This window comes from Callorhinchus milii, unplaced genomic scaffold (assembly GCF_018977255.1).
Source record: "Callorhinchus milii isolate IMCB2004 unplaced genomic scaffold, IMCB_Cmil_1.0 Scaffold5, whole genome shotgun sequence".
Classification (NCBI taxonomy): domain Eukaryota; kingdom Metazoa; phylum Chordata; class Chondrichthyes; order Chimaeriformes; family Callorhinchidae; genus Callorhinchus; species Callorhinchus milii.
The window spans coordinates 8095555-8115591 of NW_024704746.1; the positions used below are offsets into that span (position 1 = coordinate 8095555).

At 42.1% G+C, this 20037-nt stretch overlaps 1 protein-coding gene across 1 annotated transcript in view; it reads right to left on the reverse strand.

Moving 5' to 3' along the window:
• Positions 1 to 6402: 6402 nt before the first annotated feature.
• abl2 (c-abl oncogene 2, non-receptor tyrosine kinase) overlaps positions 6403 to 20037 on the reverse strand; it is a 70183-nt gene continuing 56548 nt past the window's right edge. The window contains exons 4-11 of the mRNA XM_007895532.2: positions 19505 to 19777; positions 17950 to 18034; positions 17571 to 17748; positions 16601 to 16785; positions 16080 to 16232; positions 15772 to 15861; positions 13504 to 13665; positions 6403 to 12633 (exon numbers count right to left, since the gene is read on the reverse strand). Coding sequence (XP_007893723.2) covers positions 10901 to 12633; positions 13504 to 13665; positions 15772 to 15861; positions 16080 to 16232; positions 16601 to 16785; positions 17571 to 17748; positions 17950 to 18034; positions 19505 to 19777 — 2859 coding nt within the window. The 3' untranslated portion in view covers positions 6403 to 10900. The remainder of the gene's footprint in view (positions 12634 to 13503; positions 13666 to 15771; positions 15862 to 16079; positions 16233 to 16600; positions 16786 to 17570; positions 17749 to 17949; positions 18035 to 19504; positions 19778 to 20037) is intronic.

Consider the following 20037-nt stretch of genomic DNA (forward strand, 5'->3'; position numbering starts at 1 on the left):
CCGAATACCAGGAGTAACTCCCTTCTCTTTTCGAATTGTGCCGTGGGATCTTTAACGTCCACCTGAACAGGTTTAATGTCTCATCTGACAATGCAGCACACCCGCAGCCCGGTATTGGAGTGTCAGGATAGATTGTACGAAGTCCTGACATGAGGCTCGTTTCCACATTCTGATTTAGATGGAAGATCATAATCCCGTTGTAATATTTCTTACTTCTTTCTGTCCCTGAAAGGCAATCTCCTGGAATCTGTGTCTTGCCCTCCCACTGCTTCTCTCCTATAATTCTTGCTGTGTCTGTATGCTTTGATTGAGTTTAAAGGATTACTACTGGGTTTTGCAGGTGATTCTAAGTTTAGATAATAATAATCCATTTGCATTTGATAGAGGGCCTTATATAGAATTAGACTGATAACAGCATAGAATCAGGTCATTCATCCACGTCAATGTTTATACTTCACACAAGCCCCCCAACCCTTCAATTCCCCTCGATTCTCTTCTCCCTCACATACGGATTAAGTTTCATCTTAAATGACTTAAATAATTCAAAACATCTCAAAGTCCTTAAATGCCTAGAGTTTACCTTCCTTCGAATAGCGATACAGATCTTTCACACTTCCTTTCGTCCTTCAGATGAGAAGTTATGGTGAAACATGGACAGAGAGGACCTCAGTTTCATCCAAATGGAGACATCTCCAACAATACTACTGCTTGTGGGACATTGCTGTGTGCAATCGACTGTTACAAAATACTTTTAATATATATTTTGTGAAGCATTTGAGATGTCTCAACAATGTGAAAAGGTGCTATATCAAATGTAATTATTATATTATTGTACAGTGCCCCCAACCCCCAGCACTGCACTGGAGTGCCAACATGGGGACTTGAACCCACAACTTCTGGCTCAAAGGTATGAGTGCTACCAACAGGGCCAGGCCAACACTTGAAACACTTTTGCCAAGTTAATTTCAGATGTTCACAGATCAGATCAGGAGGGGGTGACTCCTTTAAAACAAAGCAGAAAGAAACCATTTGTTATGTCACTGACCTCCGTAAACCATGATTGGGTTTACAGGATTACGCTGAGGTTTGAGCAGGTGATCAGGTTCTGTGTTAAGCATAATAGTAATCCATTACTGCCTGATGTAACAGATCAAATCGGATTAGGTTTAAAGCAATCCTAATTTTAAACTGAGGATACGTTGCCTTTATAATGGTGATGTGTGGGAGGACAGGTTTATGAAACTACAGGCGGGGCAAAAAAGCACTGCATTAAAAATAAAATTAACACCATATAAAAAGTACCGTCTTAAAAATAAACAATGAAACTGTTTTGTAAAAAGGGCTTCAGAGTCGAGGAAAATCCAAACCAAAATAGTCCCAAATTAGGTATTAATGCACTATATACATATTAATTACTTATGTGCTACATATATATACTAAAAGACCAATTTCTTCTATCCTGTTGAATTTAATCTATTCAGGTGTCCACCAAGCTCAGTGGGTCGCCGCTTTCGCCTTCGAGACAGTAGGTTGTGGGTTCGTGCCCCACATCAGGCCTTTGAATTCACAGTCTAGGCTGACTCTCCAACATGGCGCTGGGGGTGTGTTGCATTGTTGGAGGTGCCGCCTTTCGCCTGTTCGGGCAAACGTTAAAGATCCAATGGCACTATTTGAAAGAGAAGAGAGTTTCTCTCTCCCAGTGTCCTGGCCAACATTCTACCAAATAAAATTGATCATTTACTTCATGGCTGCTTGTGGGACATTGTTGTTCACAAATTGATGGCCACATTGTCTTACAAAATGTGCAGTCTCTACGCTTTACAGTCACTGTATTTCTGATAAGGCGCTGCATCAAATGCAACAATTATTATTAATAATAAAAATCTCACACTAAAGCAAAATGCAGACACCACAGTGACTCCCTCAGTTATACCACAAACCTTTGAAACTATGTCTTTGAGAAGTCTCGAAGACCTGATAAGGCGCTATATCAAATGCAAGGATTCTTTATACATTATTATATAAACCCCAGGCATTACTTTAGCACAATCTTCATTGAAAAGTGTTGGACAAACCATTTTCTTTTACATTTGCACGCTAGCTACACAAAATCACAGTCCTAGATAAAGAAATGGATTTCTGACCTCCTCCCTGCAAACAAGAGCAATGTTAGCAACTGATGAGGTGGAGAACATTCACAGAAAGATCAATAGGACGAATGCCACCAGCAGGTCCTTTCATGAATGTCTCTGTCATGAACCCTTTGCCCTCAGCATACGTGTTGCCTTCTGACAGCAGTCACTCTGCTGTAGGGTGAGGCCATAGGGTTCATTTCTTGCATCAGATTGTCACATTCAAGCAAAACAGTCGAAAAGAGCATCTCTTCAACCTTGACTGTACTTGGCAGAGCAAAAAGGCACCACCAACAATGACTTGCATCCATATAACACCCTTAACATGGGGTAGCTTCTCAGAGTGCTTAACATCGCTTTTCTAACTCCTGATCCCCTTTCATTGGTCCTAGTTAATTGGTCCTTATTTTCTTAAAGGGTATTCAACATGCTGAGTTAACTGATCTTAATCAGGTGGACGACAGGGACATTACAACTTGTATCTTTTAGTTAAAGTGGAGTGGGGGTTAGTTATTGTTATTATAATAACTTGCTCCTTAATCGCTGTTAAGTGATCCCTGTCGGAACATAAGCACCCTGAGATGCTGTCTCACATTTAGTGTACTATATAAATATAAGTTGTTGTTGTTATGTGGACTTCAGTTGAGGATGGGCCTGAGACTGGGAAGAGTTATAAGCTAAAAAAAATACAAGAGTGAATTAACATCAGCAGCTGGAGATTAAAACAAGAATTGTGGCAACCTTGTCCCAATGCAAGTTATAGCTTGCAAGTTATATGGTGCCTTTCATGTCAAATAAACACACCAAAGTACTTTACATTTGCATCCTCGCATTCGATATAGCGCCTTATCACGTTGTTGAGATGTCTGAAGCTGCTTCACAGGACGTACTGTAAAATGGATTGAGAGTGCATTTTGTGGGCAAAACACGGCGGCCAATTGTGCAAAGTTTACATGTTGCCAGGTGTAAGATTTGATGTGGTGGGTTAAGCGTGAGTGTTGGTAATGGATTCTTCTTGCTGTCCCAATGGAAACATGAACAAACATAAATTATTTTACAAAAATGTGGATACATTTAAACTATATATATATAAATAAATAAATGGTATGGGATTGGATCAGAATAGGGGCATCATATGAAAAGCACCAGCACAGACTAAAACACGAAAGGCATTATATCAGAGCTGTGAAAAGCCAGTCAGTGACTGCCTCTCTTCTACTGATCAGGCTCCCTCATGGGGCCATGGTCGGGATTTCTACCGAGCTAGATTTCTGGTGTAATAATAATCCTTGCATTTGATATAGCGCCTTATCACTTCGTTGAGACGTCTCAAAGCGCTTCACAGGATATACTGTAAAGTGGATTGACTGCATATTTTGTAGGCATATTGCTGCAGCCATTTAAGCACAGCAGTATCCCACAAACAGTCGTGGTTTGAGTGACCAATTTTTTGGGGGGATGGGGAGAAAGAGGGATTATTAACCCCAGAAAGCGATCCAGCAATTGACTAACAACTGGGTTACAACTTACTGCTGGGTAAATGGAAGCATTTGGAGTAAGGAAATTTGCCTTAGGCTTTACCCCGCCCGGAAATTGAACTCAGGTCTTCTCGCTTGCGAGGGGAGTGCTCGAACCACTACACTACAGAACTCCACAGAAATGAAGCACATTGAATGGTGATCAATGAGAAAGCAGCACTGCTGTCCATCTGTATCCACGCTGGAAGACAGCAGCTCAGTGTAAAACATTTTATGCAAGGAGTTTGTTCAGGACCTAAAGGCTCCCCTCAAAAATTTAGAGGCTGTGGTTTAGTGAATACTACAATTATGAGTAACAAAAGGCTAATTGAACAGTATTGATCGATGCTGCACTTACATCCTGCAATATCCTTCCCCAAATTGCTTAATAAAATTCCAGCCGTCTTTGTGGTCAATCTGTGCATCAAGATGCTGTTGCAAGATTGCAGAGTCAACATTTCTTTTGACCATGACTGGAAATATGTCAGGCTGCCCCTGGGGAGGAAACAAGTGACTAGATATCTATCTGTACGTGGGATTCTTCCTCATTCAATCTCTATGGAGCCCGTGCTCGGTTTCGTAGCATTCTCACTCACCTTTGGGTCAGAAGTTTGCGGGTTCAATTTTGAATTGGGGACATTCCAACACACTTCTCGGGGGAGTGCATCAGTACAGGAGGTGCCGTCCTTCAGATGAGATGTGAAACTGAGATCGTGTTTGCCTGTCCAGGGTTTTCTTCATTCCCTCCCCAAAGAGGGACTGCAGGAGAGATGTGTAAGTGAATAGTGTACGGGAGGTGGAGGCCCGTGCACAGCAACTAACCAGGTCTAGTTTACCTCTGAGCAGAATTCGGCTTGTTTTCCTTTTTGTTCCTTCTGCTACGACCTGCATGTGCTCAGGTCGTTATAGGAGAAACTAACCACTATATTAGGCTAATCCCAATCCCTGAATTGTACTTTTCATCAGACCAAATTTGCATTCATTTTTACCTTTTAATCATTATTCTGCCTCTCAGTAGCTGGACATCAGGTCAGGATAGAATCCAGATCAGCTGTGATGCCTGTTCCTGTCCAGTATAATTAGTTAGCACTTACTGTTTGGGCTTTCAGTAAGATACTTGGGCAACATCTGTAACTGCACCTCACTTCACTCCTTCAAGAAGGGAGAGAGGTTGCAACACTTCATGTGGGGCTGATGAAACTTCTGCTCCAGTTCCAGATTTTGAGTTGCAAAGAGGAAAGTTACTACCAGATATGTTCTTTAGGCCTATATTGTGGTTTCGCTTACTTATCTGAGTATGTCAGAATGATGCAATTTTACCCACTTGTTTTCTTGTTGGATAAGAATGATGACTTTAGTCTTGGTTTCCATTTGGAAAGGAGGAAGAACATATGTCGAACTGACTAGTTCCTTCTCTTTGATAACAAAACATTCCCCACCCACTCAACTGGTTGTGAATCATCCGTTTTTCTTTGGTCAACCGGGTGTCTGACACACATGGAAACCCATCACCGTGCTTAAGAGTATCCACACCAAGATGAGAATTCCATGCATCCCACCTACACATGGAAATTCCAGAGATAGATTGTTGGAATCGAATGTGCACTCTCTTCCTGGAGGGACACATCCTGCTTACCCAATTCCAGAAAACATTAGGTGCAGGTTGGCAAGGCCCAAGGTGTTGGACTTTTGCTGGAATCTATATTGAGAAACGGAGATGGTTGAGGTGTTCATGTGGTTACACTAAGCCAACGTGGAACAAAGATTCACAGTTGCACCATAATTCTATCGTTGATAATTTAATTACAAACTCAAAACAATTTATAGTACAAAAGAACAAAATACTGCTCGTGTCGAGTGTATTTCTGGTAGTTCTGCCCTTACTCAAACCCCTGTCAATTCACATATTTACACATCTTAAGAGTGTTTTAAAGGCCGGCACAAGATCGTTTCTGCTTTCTCGCTAAATCTGACGTACACCCACACTTTATTAAACAAACACACACACAAAGAGTATTTTAATCAGTCCAAGGGAGAGTTGCACTCAAGTGTTCATCACACATCTACAAGTCTGTAGTTTTGGATGAATAATATCCCAGTTCTGACTGCGTGGGGGGGGGGGGGGGGGGGGGGGGGGGGGGAAGGAAAGAGACAAGATAACTTTCTGCATCTTGAGCAAAACAGTGTGTGTGAAATTGTGCAGCATGCAAGCAAGAGGCAGGTTGAGTACATGAATAATAACCACCAATGTTCTGAATCATGGTCATGCATATTTGTTCCATTCATGTCCTTCAATGTCGAAAGTCAAGACATGCTGCAAATTCCACCTCAAAACAGCTTTTAGGCTGTTTTTTGCTAAACTATCCTTAGGTGATCCTAGTTCTCAAAACATCTCATATTTATGGCTCTTCAGTACAGTACATCAGACTAGATAGGTAAGACGTTGCCACTTAATCTACATGTTCCTTCTCTTGTGTTAGATTTGCAATTGAACCCAGAAAATACTGTTTAAAAGAAACAAAAGGAAACCCCTTGCTGGTCTGCTTTAAATATGGTTAACGCCAATTAATCACCAATTGGATTGTAGCAGTTAGAATGAGTGTACAAGAGGCCCAAAAATTCACCTAATCTTACCTTGTAAGATTATTTTATCTTAAAAAGTAAAGATCACATAGAACTGTAGAAGTTCTTAAAACGAATCTTAAATTAGAAGCTGGTTTTCAATAATTATTATAAAGAAAACAAGTTCCAGTTTAAGACTGGATTTAAGAATTTTCCACAATTCTGCGCAGTCCTAAATATTAAGACAAAAAGGTCGAGGCCGAAGTTCCAGCTGTAGGGAGTGTTCGAGGAACGATGTAAGATGCCATCTCTTTCGTTTGCATACAATTGCTCACTGTCCTTCCTGTAATTCCTGTAGATGTCTCGACCACACGATAAAGCGCTGTATCAAATTCAAACATTATTTGTCAACTCTCTACATCTGATCATTTAAGGATGTCACAGCAGGCTGTATTCCTACTAATTTAAGGATATTAGATAGTAATTGCACAGTAATTGAAGTATCACAAAACATTTTCCTGGCTCTTGCTCAAGTACGATCATCAGGTGAAAATGAAAATACAAGATATACGATTGACGACAGAGTTAGCCTGCGCCCATCACTACCCATTGCTAGCGGGGGCCCTATCTGTAAGACTGAATGAGAATAAAATCTACAGTCTGAAATGACACCTCTCCTTTCGTGATCTAGGAACTTCCTATCTGACACTCCCTATCTAAGATTTACGCTAGGAACTGAAAGTTGATGGGATATCTGTGAAACTGCATTTCCTTGGGATCAGAGAATCTCCTGCACCCCCCCACCCCGACCACCATCACACACAACTGTATTTTGCAATAAACCAATAAACCTCATTTGCTGCCTGTAGATTATTGTACCAAATATACTGAATCATTCAAGAAAAATCCAATTACATGTGCAGCTGTGTTCTGATATTCAAAAGGGGGCTGTAGTCTTCTGTCCTCCACTTTCCTCTCAAATTGCCCATTTGATGTACGAGAAGGATTCAAAATAATCGTTCACCACCAAATACTACTATCGTCAAAGGGGTCTTTGTTCATTCTCACCGAAATCTATACCCAGTCTTACCAGAAGGAAGAGGCTTCAAGAGCAGCCCCACAAGTGGAGTGGAGCAACATCTACCTTTTGTTCAAAGGTCTCAACTGCAGACTTTGCTCTCCCTCTTTTTTACAATGGCTCGTAGAGTCTTAACTCAAGTTGGAAGATAGATTAAAACAAGGGAGGTTTTGAACACGAGTGGCTTTCTGTGCCAAGCCATTCTGAAGGTTTTGTGCTTCTCCTCTCCCCCGCCAATGCAAATCTTGCACGAAAGAATGAGAGGTTGTGGACGGTATCTGAAGCAATATGGAGCAAAGTTACAGTGTGCAATGCCAGACTGTCCAAATGGCTACAGTGAGGGTGCTACTTGAATCAGAGTGTGAGATAGAGTGCTTTACACTATTCTCTGCAGCAGTTTAACATTGGTGTGGAACACTAGATTGTGCTCCCCACCTTGGGCAGTTATTATAGATTACACTGAGCTTTTAAGTATATTTCAGATCCACCCAGGAAACCAGACATGACCTTGGCCCAGCCTAAATTGCACTAAAATGACTGAACCAAGTGGCCTTTGGTATAAATGCACAGAGTACTTCTGCAATCCTCAGCAGCGACAAGCAGTCTGAAATGACAGTCCACAGGTAATACTGTATACACGATCAATCGAATGGTCACAGCATTGAGAGCCAAAACAAATTCGGCATTTTACTGGACATGGCAAGGTTATTTGTGTTTTCAGATAGAAAAGACGATTTATCCTGGCCTTGTCGAAAACTCTAGCATATTTTGAGGGATTCTGAGGATATATTCTGTGTGACATAGGCACCTGTTACAAACATATTCAACACTCTGCATTATTACAAAGTGTAATTTTATCATTGACCAGTGCACATGCAGTCAAGACCTAAACCCGAATAACAGTGGGACCTTAATTACCTGTCAGAATGAAGTACCCTTCCTCCTTCTCCTCCATGGATAATAGACATTGGTGGATAATTAAAGTCCCATTGTATTTAAGTAGGAGCTGAGCAACCCAGTGAGTTTCAGCAATGCCTGAACAGAAAGTAATCTTCAAATATTTTAAAATATATTAAAGGAAAAATAATTCCACATCATGGTAATTCCAATCCCTATACCTTTGCCATACAAATTGTATACACAATAATTTAATATTAGAATCTGCAAAATAGGTCCATATATCTTTAAATACAGAACAGCAGAATTCTATTAGCTTCAGAAATCTGCACGTTCAGTTTGCCAAGGATCAAGTAACCATAACTAAGTAGAAAATAACAAATTTCTGCAGCTATCACTTTTATCTTACATTTCAGATGGTTTTCCCTGGTCTTTCAGATAAAATTACATTGATTGTTCCAATGTGATGAGTCAACGGAAGAGACATTGATAGACCATTTCGGTTCTGAAAAAAGTTACTTTTCATTGTTCGATGCAGTGAAATGCAATGATTTTACAGCGTTTAAAAATAAAAAATACGACAGTTCATCTGATTGTGATTGTAAGAATAAATTGCACGCCATCGTCCCTTAACTGTCAAATTACTACATAACATATGGTCCTTCTCTGGGCCGATCAGACTTTCTGCAAACACCCATTTGCCAGAGCAATGCAGAAGTTTGGGATTACCTGTGTGGGTGGTTCTGTAAATTCTCTGTAGGGTTGAAAGCTTGGCCACAGCTCAGGAAAGGGCTGTTTGTGATTCTGACGCCACTCGGGAAGGGGAGCAGAATGGAAGCTGAGTTAGGTAGTGGATTATCCATTTTCACACTTACGGTGGAAAATTGAGGTTCTGGTATACTGAGGAAATGTGCCCTTTTCAGCAATCTCTGGTGCCTCACTAGTCCATGCATTGCTAAGCCTCAAGTTCAACTCCAGTGTTTTGCCTTGGAAAGAGTTTATCATCCAACATGCATTTTACCAAAAAGATTTTAATACGTCTGCACTGAATAGGCTTCACGTTTTTGTGTTAGCAACTTTAATAGGTGGGTGAGTATTAGTGTCAGAGACTGAAGTGTAAGAGGGTGTATATTAATATATTTAAGAGGAATCTTGATGCATACGTGGAGGAAGACAGGAATAGGAGTGTATGTGAGGGGATTAGGAAAGTTGGGGACTTGTGTGAAGTACAAATAGAAGCATGGACTTGTGGGGCTGAATGACCGTTAGTGTTGTAGTGTCGTATATAATGTAGTTAGTGTGATCACATCTGGGGAAGAAGAGACTGCACAGGAATCAATCTGTGGCATGAAATTAGGTGGAATCACGGTCAATTTAAAAAGGACTATGGGCAAATGTAAGTAACAGCGAAGAAATGAGATACAGCCTAGCTCATTGGCCTTCAACTCTGGTGGTTCAGCTGTACAAACAATGGGATCTCTCTCACAATCCATGAGCATCCTCCTGGTAACTGATCAAACGCCCAGTTGTTTTTCAGACCAACTTCTAATTGGATTTTTTTTTTTGCGTGAAATGAATTGGCAGCCCCTCTTGATAGCAAAGTCAGGGTTATGGCCTGGAGGCCAGGGTTAACAGGTAGCCACAAAGCAAATCCTTCATCCAGATTTCTCTGCAACCATGGTACTGGACATTTGGCAGACAGGCCAGGTCATTTCAAAGTGTTTGGCTTGATAATCTATTGCTGTGAACAGAGAAAGCACAGCTGCAATAATCCTGTGAGACGTTCAAGACCCTCCAGCACCACAGGATAAGTCAACGGGGTTTAACCTGCTCTAAATGTTGACTGCAGCAGAGCACGGACGTGCACATGATTTAAGGATGCTTTATCTACTCACAGCAAACACAGTAGTTTCACTCAGAAATCCCCAAGGTAATGAAATTTACACTGATGTTCTCAAGTCACAGCAGAGAATTTCGTGGGATAATTTTTTTTGCTGACCACAAATAAGTACACAAGGCCCATTCTGGAAAGCAACCTCGATGAGGTACCCCTTTAATCCTGCACAGTTCTGAGGGACGTTTAAAGTTGCCTTGGCTTCGCAATCGGATAGCGGGAGCCAAACCAAAACCCAGGGCATTGCAAAGGACAAAAAAAAATCCTCAATTAAATTGTTAAGAGGTCAAGCCACAATTACACCTTACAGGCTGCTCCCTTGAACAAGCAGTGTTTTCAAGAGGAAACAGCTGGCAATTGTAAAAAGGAAGCCGGTGAAGGCACAAGCAACTGAGGACACATACAACTGATCACGTGATACGTCGGGAATCCCAGAAAATTGGGGTATGATTCCTCTTTGAACGAGAATCCCTTAAGATTGATCAGCGGTGGAATAAAGCCTTCACCTCAGATATGACCCACAATAGTTGGTTTTGGACCTCATCCGTAAAACACACGTGTTACAATTTTATTAATAACCGGGAAAAATCTTCCACCCATTAAACGGGGGAGGTGGCAGTGTTAACCCCCCTCCCACACACACACACACACACACGCTCGCTCGCTCTTGGTATGCACAGACAGCTCGGACCAGGACTCTACGGACTAAAAGAGATGAATCTGTAAACAATGAAGAGCTGAACATTTGCTGAGGTACTTCAGACAATTAAAAACAAAACTCGAGTCACCAATCCTCACGCCGACAGCAAGAGCATCACAGCTACCTCTGTACAATGTCGCTGAGCTCTTTGACACATGTCAGCAAGTTACTGAGCACAGGGTTTGTAGGCAGTCCCGTGGAGGCTGTGGAGGACACCTGCAGGACCTGCAGGCTTAGTTCAAGTTTGCCCACAGCTTCCCGGAAAGCAAATTTATTCCTCATTTGCGTGATGCAGTCCACATAACCAGAAGAATAATCCAGCAACCGGTGCCCAGCTTCAACTAACTGACTGTTGGACGTCACCTCTGAGCTGCTGTCAATGGCACTGGACAGAAACTCAGCACACTCCAGCAATGCTTCCTTGCTGATTTTTTCCATCGGCACCTTTTCCGGTGGCAGCTTAGTTTTGCGCAAGGAAACGCGGGCACCGGTCGATACCGAGGCACCGTTGGTAAGTCTGGATATCGCTGCCAGGGAAACGGATAAAGCTACAGGCACTTGAGGGGGCGGCATGGACGGTCGAGAGATTTTACCACCACCCACTGCCACCGTTGGCCTTTTACCACCTACACCGTTGATCTCAAGCTCTGGCTGTCCTGTTGAAGTGCTCTCACAATCCCCTGACGTCTCCGTGATGTTGAGTCCGGTGCTTGGCGGAGGCTGTAAAAGTTTTAGAGAAGGCGGAGGGGGTGGGGGTGGCGCGCATTTTGGCTTCACAAGTCTCGGCCTCTCCCTGTCAGACGACCCAATCTGGTGCTCGGACAAAAGCTTAAACTTATTTCCCAGAGAATCCATTCCGATCAGCTGAACCTCCGCAGGGGAGTGTTTCAAAGTTGGTGATATCAAGACAGGTACTTTGTGGTTGTGGGTGGTCGGGAGTGTAGAACAGGCCTTTGCTGGGGACATCCAACCCACCTTGTCCACATCCTCTTTGACGCCCATGGTTCCTGAATAGCTGCTGTTGGTTTCCCCACGTCCCGCTGTCACTGTGTTGGGGCTTTGCGGGAAGTCACAGTCTCCTGATGCACCGTCGCCTACGTAGGCAGCTAGAGTAGCGGCTGCAGCACTCCTCGCCAAGAATTTTGCTTTCGATTTGTCCCGAGGCGAACCGGTTCCGTCCTCTACTTTTCTGTGCAGTGGATCAGTCAATCTCCCTGGACCCTCCTCTCTGCTGATAATGGGTGCTTGGTGATCCAGCTGAATCCGATTCCGCTGACAATTCCTGGGAAGAGTCAAGGCCAGACGATCCAGCTCCTGAAGCCCCGATGACATGGACGAAGTAGAGTTGGATCGCGGGAAGGGTTTGGTGCCTTCCAGGCTTGAATCGTCGTTGCTTGAAGGCTTTCCAGCTTTCAAGCCAAGGGTCTTTTTTATTAAGCGCGGAGTGAAAAACCCAGCAAATCCCGCCCACCCACTTCCTCCAGTCACGCCCCCGTTAGAGTTTCTTTGCTCGGAACCCCTTCCGCAGCACCTCGCTGGGGTGTGATTGGCTTCGGCGTGCGACTGGACAAAAGTAAGACCATCTGAGTGCTGGAAAGACGAGAAAGAAGAAAAGTTACCCGTTATCTCGTATTTTTTGTGTGGGTGGTTCTCCATCTCTCGGAAGGAGCTGCTGCGTTTGGGAGGCATAGGGACACTCTTCTTCTTCATAAAGGAGCTGAAGAAGCCAGCCTTTCTGTCCCGGGTGAAAAGGGTCTCTTTGCTATCGTCCAGCAGACCACTTGGCGATTTGTCTCTCTGCTTGCGAGGCAGTGCTGGTGAGACGCTACAAGGGACTGTGCTTGTTCCCATTCCTAGTGGAAAACAAAATGAGATTGAATGGAACTGAATGGTACTCAATTGCATGTTTAACCCTGAGAGCGAAAATCGTTTTCCCTCACGTTTGTGCTTCCAGAACCCTTTTCTTATTTGTCACTCAATCCACGACTGTTTATGGGACACTGCTGTGTGCAATTGGTTGCCACGTTTCACCCACAAGATACAGTTAATCCACTTTACAATATATTCTTTGAAGTGCTTTGAGACTTCTCAACGACGTGATAAGGCGCTTTATCAAATGCAAGGACTATTATTATGATTATTACAGGAGCTAGGGTAACAATAAGGAGAAAAAAATAGGAGGAAACTGCAGCTACAAGCACTACAAGAATCTCTACATAATGTGATTGAGTCTCACGATTAATTACCAGTGGAATTCAAGTTGTATTAAAATCAAGACACATCACACTTGAACAAACCCGTTCTTGAACAAAACTTTAAGACTGTGGAAATACTTCCTTCGATTTGTGCTGCGATCCACAGCCTTTTAAAACCTGAGCTTGGCTTCAGCTAATCACTCCTCCCCGATTCATCCAGTTCCTCTCTCCAATTCAAACTTGGTAGCGGACTGCACTAAGTGCCTATGGCCCTTCACCTAGATTTCTGATCAAGAAAAGCTCTACTACTTGTCAGCCAGGATCTTTCTTTTATGACGAGGGTAACTGGGATGGCTGCCAGATTTGCTGATTGGCTTCTTTACATAAAGCGACTGCAGGTCACGGAGGAAGTCTAGCTTATTCAGTTGTCATTCTAATAACTCAAGCTGATACAGAAGTTAGGAAGAGATAACAATAAAGGACAGGAGAGAGGGATAAAAAAAAGCGAACCGGAAGGTACAGGAGTACCTGACACTGTGGTATGAGCTGCAGGGGGATGATCCATGTCCATGTTTTCCTTATTTTCGGCACTTTTTTTTAGTGTTCGAGTTTTTGTTGGGAGCAAAGGTAACTGAGGCTGATGGCTGATCAAAGACGACGACGCAGTTTTGCACAGTTCTTCTGCAACTTCTGTTGGAGCAAAGAGCATTGAGAGTGACGACACTTCATTTTGTAAAGTGTTCAAAACTGCATATTTCCTATAACTGCAGCCTTCTCCAGTTACATTTAATTAACCTTTGAAGAAGCTTCTACAATTTTTTTATATAAATGTCACCAACTTATCCAAAACAAAACATTGCATTGAAGAACCTCTCACCCGATCATCGTCTTCCAGGAATAACAGATATTGCCATAATCATAATACAATCCTTGCATTTGATAATAGTGCCTTATCACCTCATCGAGACATCTCAAAGATTTTTATTGTGGTGCCATGACAATTTGCACAAAGTAATGTCCCAGAAACAGCCAATGACTGATCCGACAGATTTTATTTGGGGGATTGTTGGCCAGGACCCATGATGGTAGTAGCATAGGATCTTTAACATCTACCTAATAGGCAGACAGGACCTCAGTTTAACGTCTCATCCGAAAGACGACACCTCTGACAATAATGATAATAATAATCCTTGCATTTGATATAGCGCCTTATTATGTTGAGACGTCTCAAAGCACTTTACAGAATATATTGTAAAGTGGATTGACTATTTTATGGACAATTCAGTGTATCTCCAGCACTATACTGTAGTGTCAGCCTAGATTTTTAATTCAAAGTCCCCAAAGTGAGGCTTGAGCTCACAAACTTCTGACAAAGAGGTGAGATGTTCCGTCTAAGCCAGGCTGATACCTATGAAAAGAGATTACAACCTTGGACTAAAATAGAGAACGTTGTGAAGAGACCTGATAGGGATTGACAATTTTAGAAGGTAAATAGGGAGAAACGGTTTTCACTTCTCAACGAGTACACAAATGGAAGGTAAGAAATTTAAGATTATCATCAAAACTAAAGCTAAAAGGGATAGTGGAAGAATATTGTTTCACACACAGACGATTATTAGACCATGGAATGCCCAACCAAAAGCATGTCAAAGTAGAATCCTTAAATTATATTTAAAGGATAATTAGCCAAATATTTGAAAAGAAAAATTCTAAATGGGTAAAGTCAAGGAAGTGGAACTAGGCAGATACTTATTTCAGAGACGGCACAGGAGTGATGGAATCAATGGCTCTCTGCTGTGCTAAAAAAAACCTCTATAATAAGAGAAAGTTTGAATGCATTCAATACAACAATAAAAGCAGTTATGCAAAAGCTAGTTTCTTGGGAGTACCTGTTCCGATCAACTTGGACTCGGGAGCCTTAAAGGAAATAAGGGGGACTGAAATTAGTGCTCTTTCAACTAACACTTTTGTATTTTCATTAAATTCAGGAAACTTAAAAAATGCAAACAATCGAGAGAAATGCGGAAGGTAGTATGTTTATCATCAACTGTATATTAAAAAAAGGCTTTCAGACAATTTTGAAAGTTCCAGTAACTAGCTAAAGGACATCTCAAAGAACTTCAAGAGTAATTACTGTCAAGTGTACTGACTTTTTGTTGGCAAACGTGGCAGTCATTTGCAAACAAATCCAATTTATCTGGAAGATTGCTGGCTGACACCGGGAGAAACCAGTATCTTTGATGTCCATCTGAAAAAGGAGATGGTTATCCCTGTTGAATGTCTCATTCAAAAGGTGTCATCTGCATCAATGCAGCGCACTAGGGCTTTTGACCAACTGAGCCATCCTGACACTTCAGGAATGACTATATTGCCCTTGAGAGTAAAGACACAAACCAGAGGATAACAGTTCATAAATATTGAAATACAGTGGCCAGTTAACAAAATGTGCTTGTTCTGCTTATGAGTGAGGAGACAATGAGGTTGATTTTCAAATAACGGGGGAAATCACAAGGTTGATCTGGGAAAATTGTTCAATGTCAGGAAGGTTTAAAATACTGTGGAATCAAGAACATAAGAAGGCAGATTTTTTTTTTAAAACGCACAAAGGGCAACTGTAGAAGAAGTTACTTGGTTCTTTTTTAAAAAAGACGTTGCACTACCCTCAATATTAGGACTAAATATCTCTATATCAAGATCTGGAGCAATCAACAGTTGTCAAAAGAAACTGCTTGTGACAATGACTACAGTCCAGAGAAATGTGAATGAAAGCTTGCCAAATTCCACAAATCTATTTACCTTCTGAAATGCTGGAATCGTGAAACATGGAATCAAATGCTTGATGGATCTCAGCAAACGATGGGCGGTCCATTGGATTCCACTGCCAACCTGAGAGAACAAACAGGGCCATGAGAAAGGCGAGATACTTAAGAGTATCATGAAAGATTCATTTAAAACAAACACACTTATCAACGCTGTATTTATTAGATTTAAAATCAACTATTTGGATACATGACAAGCTAACAGAAGAGGTCCTTATTGATCAGTACATTTTTCCCTTGAAAGATCATTAACTGCCTAAAAATTAGCATATTCTCCATACTTACATGATCCCATTAGCTCATAGACTTTTGGCGGACATCCTTCAGGCTGTTCCATTCGATATCCTTTCTCAAGTAGATCATACACCTGAGACAGATCGATTCCTGGATATGGTGACATACCGTACGTGGCAATTTCCCAAAGGAGCACACCAAAGGCTGATTGGGATTAGAAAGATATAGAGTAAGCACATAATTTCTTGCACAAGACAAGTAAATCAAGGCAAACAGAGGTCAGCGAATGAAAAAAAGAGAAATAGAAATGGTAGCTATTAGTGGGAAACTGCCTCATCAAATTCAATGCAAAATTTGTCTACAAAATAGTTACTACCTTTTACAATATATCCTATGAAAGGTTTTGAGGCATCCTTCCAACGTGAAAGGCACGTTGAAACGCAATCTGCCAATCGACTAGCAACTGACATCCTACTTACTGCCAGGTAAATAGTGGCGTGTTGAGCCAGGAAACTACTCAATAATGATTACAAGTTGAAATCGCTGAGCAAATATCAAGCAGCTGTACTTACCCCACACGTCAGATTTGATGGAGAAGGTGTTGTAAGCAAGGCTTTCTGGTGCAGTCCATTTAATTGGAAATTTAGCTCCAGCGTGGGCAGTGTAAGTATCGCCAGTCATTAACCTGCTCAAGCCAAAGTCTGCAACTTTTACCACGTGGTTCTCACCGACCAGGCAGTTACGAGCAGCCAAGTCTCTGTAGAACAGAGAGGCAGGATCAGTACCAGTGTGCAGTTACAACTGAGATCAGTCTATAAATGCGTGATGAGGTATCAATGTCACTCAATACTCAGTTACAGCATGACCTCAGGTAGCTCACAATTTAAATTCTCAGCTCTAAAAATTGAAGTCCAAAAGTAAGGTATGCTTCCCTCTTGCCACCCCACCCTCTTTCCCACCTTTAAAGTCTGCCTTGAGGGCTTTCTTTGTCTGTGTTTTGGTCACTTTTCTCCACCAACCCAACCTTCTCAGCTCCCCACGTACCCAGTTCAAGCTCCCAGGTACAGTTGTTGGTTTCCTGTCACTACACTGCTCTGAATCACATCTGGAAAATAGCCTTGTACCCCCACCCTATGGAGCTCATCCTGGTATCCCTTCCCCTCTCCCCCTCCCTTGCCTCTTTCAAGGCCCGTCTCAAGACCTTCCTCTTTGACCATGCCTTCGGACATCCTCCCACCTCCCTTACCATCCACACTTCGCGATTCCAGCCCCCAGCTCAAGTGCAAACCCTTGAATGTCCAGCACCTTGGGATGTGCTCCCGACGTGAAAGGCGCTATATAAATGCAATTTGTTGTTAACACAACTCTGCCCCCAAATACAGATCAATAATTCTGTACCAAGCCCTAAAGTGCTACTTTGTTAAATTATCTTTGTGGAATGCACAAGAGGGTGTCAGCCACCATGTGTAGGCTGGCTTTCATTTGGCAGTAGGGTCCTGTCAATTTGAGAACAACGCCTGTAAACTTTGCAAAATGTCTGACCTGTGAATGAAGTTCCTCTTCTCCAGGTACTCCATGGCAGAGGAGATCTGCGTGGCCATATAAAGCAGCACCACAGCATTCACCTCCTCCTTGTTGCACTCGCGAAGGTAATCCAGCAAATTCCCATGGGGCATATATTCAGTCACAATGTAAAAGGGCGGCTCCAGAGTACAGACGCCTAGAAATACAGAAACCTGCATTAACTCAGAGCACCTCAACACTCACCAACAGCGCATAAACACTAACAAAATCTACTATTTATTCAGTCACCAATTTGCATAGTTAGAAACACAACCTCAGAAATGTGCAATTTTGAGATTGCTAAGTTTTTTTTAAATACATGGTCCAAATGAACTGTAGATTCCACACGTACTCTCACCTAGTAACTGGACTAAGTTGGGATGTTTAATCTCCTTCATTACAGCAGCTTCTTTCAGAAATTCTTCCACCTCCATTGTGTCCTCCTTGTTTGTTTAAAAAAGACAAGTAAAAGAAATGTAAATGATTATTAATAATAACAACCCTTGCATTTGGTATAGCGCCTTATCACATCATCGAGATATCGCAAGGCGCTTCACGGAATATTCTATAAAATGTGTTTATGGGCAAAACACGGCAGTCAGTTTCACGCACAACACTGTCCACCAAACAGCCATGGAGTGAGTGACAGATTTTATTTGGGAGATTTTTTGCCAGGAAACCAGGAGAAACTTCCTTCTCTTTTCAAATAGCGCCATGGGAACTTTAACGTCCACCTGAACAGGCATTATACGTGACGCCAACTGCAAATCAAGACATAAGCATTAAAAGCCCAGCATCAGATATTATTAGGTACTGCAAGTCAATGGTGCCGAAGGCATAATACAGGAGCATGCTCCAGACTTTGAGGGGAATAAAGAAATACCTGACCCATGATAGCAGCATTGGTTCTGCACTGAGTAAGCGCTCTCAGAAGCTACCCTGAGTGAGGGGTGCAATATAGATATACATCGTTGTTATCGTTGAGTGACAAATCATTTGCTCCTGACATCTTTAAAGGCTCTTTCATCATGTGATCTCTTCCTTCCCACACTGACTTGCTGTGCAGTTCTTTGTGTGGATAATGCTAAATGACATGACCACCATGTGGAGCTCTAACCGTTCTCTCCAATGTGGCATTTGTGTACAAATACAACGACTGGCTTAGCAGTAAATCCTGTCAAGCGCTTTGAGGTGTCAAATGTAAGGATTATTATTCATTGAATTACTAAGTAAAAGGCTTACGAAATAACAGAGGAAAAACTCGGAGGCAAGTTAGATTCGCAACAAAATGGTAGGGTTTCATTTTAAACTAGCTGAAATTTCTAGTTATCCAGTTGTAACCATTTTCTGCTCATTGAAAAGTTACAAAGCTGACTAGCAAGTAAAATAGGTGGTTTAAACATATCTGGGAAAGGAACAACAAGCAACAAAAGCAACAAAGACATCACCTATTTAAAAATTGCATTCCTGCAAAAGCAATGGATTTTAGTTATAAAAGAAAAAATTGTGTGTGTATGTGTGGGGGGGGGGGGGGGGTATTTTCTGACCAAAATTCCCATGTGCTCCAGTGAATAGCCCTCACAAATCTGTATCAGACTGACAGGTCTATGAGATCAACAGGACTTTCTGTGTACCATACAACTTATGAAGCACCTTAACAAAATGAACAAATCTGCGGGCAAAGTAGAACAAAGACTAAACCATACTTTTCTAGACCAGATCCGAGTCATCACCTGCCACCTAACCAAATCATTACCTCCTTCCTACGTAAGATTCTGATATTCACTTCTTCCATATGTCAAGACAGACAATGTTAGATAGCTGATGGATTATCATATGTTACATTAACAAAACTTATGGCCGGGTACAATGTTCGTTTCAATCTGTAAGAAGTGTAAAAGGCCATGACATACCTTCAGTGTTTTTACTGCTACAGTTAAGCTGTATTTCTTCCAGACTCCGACGTACACCTCACCGTACTGCCCTCCGCCCAGCTTGTGTTTCATGGTTATGTCAGTGCGTTCCATCTCCCACTTGTCGTGTATTGGGGAGACTCCGTAAACGGTGGGCTTGTTGCATTTTGGGGCAGGGTAGTGCAGGGTTGTGACCAATCCGTCGGCCACTGTGGAATGGTGATGAACAAGCTCCGCCAATGTGTTAAACCGGCTTTCTGCTGTCACATACACCTAAAGAAACAGCACATTTAGAACGGGCTTTCACAAATGGCAAATAGATTCCATCAAAATAAATTACTTTAGTACAATGGGGGGCTGCAAAATGGTGGAGCAGAGAGGATGAGCTAGCACTATCTTTGACTCAATGGGCAGAAGGGTATAAATACTATCTATTGCCCTGGTAAGCGTTTCCTTTTCATTCTAACTAAATTAAGTCAATCTCAGTTAAATGAAAGGGTCCATTTCTACAAACATATACATCATTTAGCTTA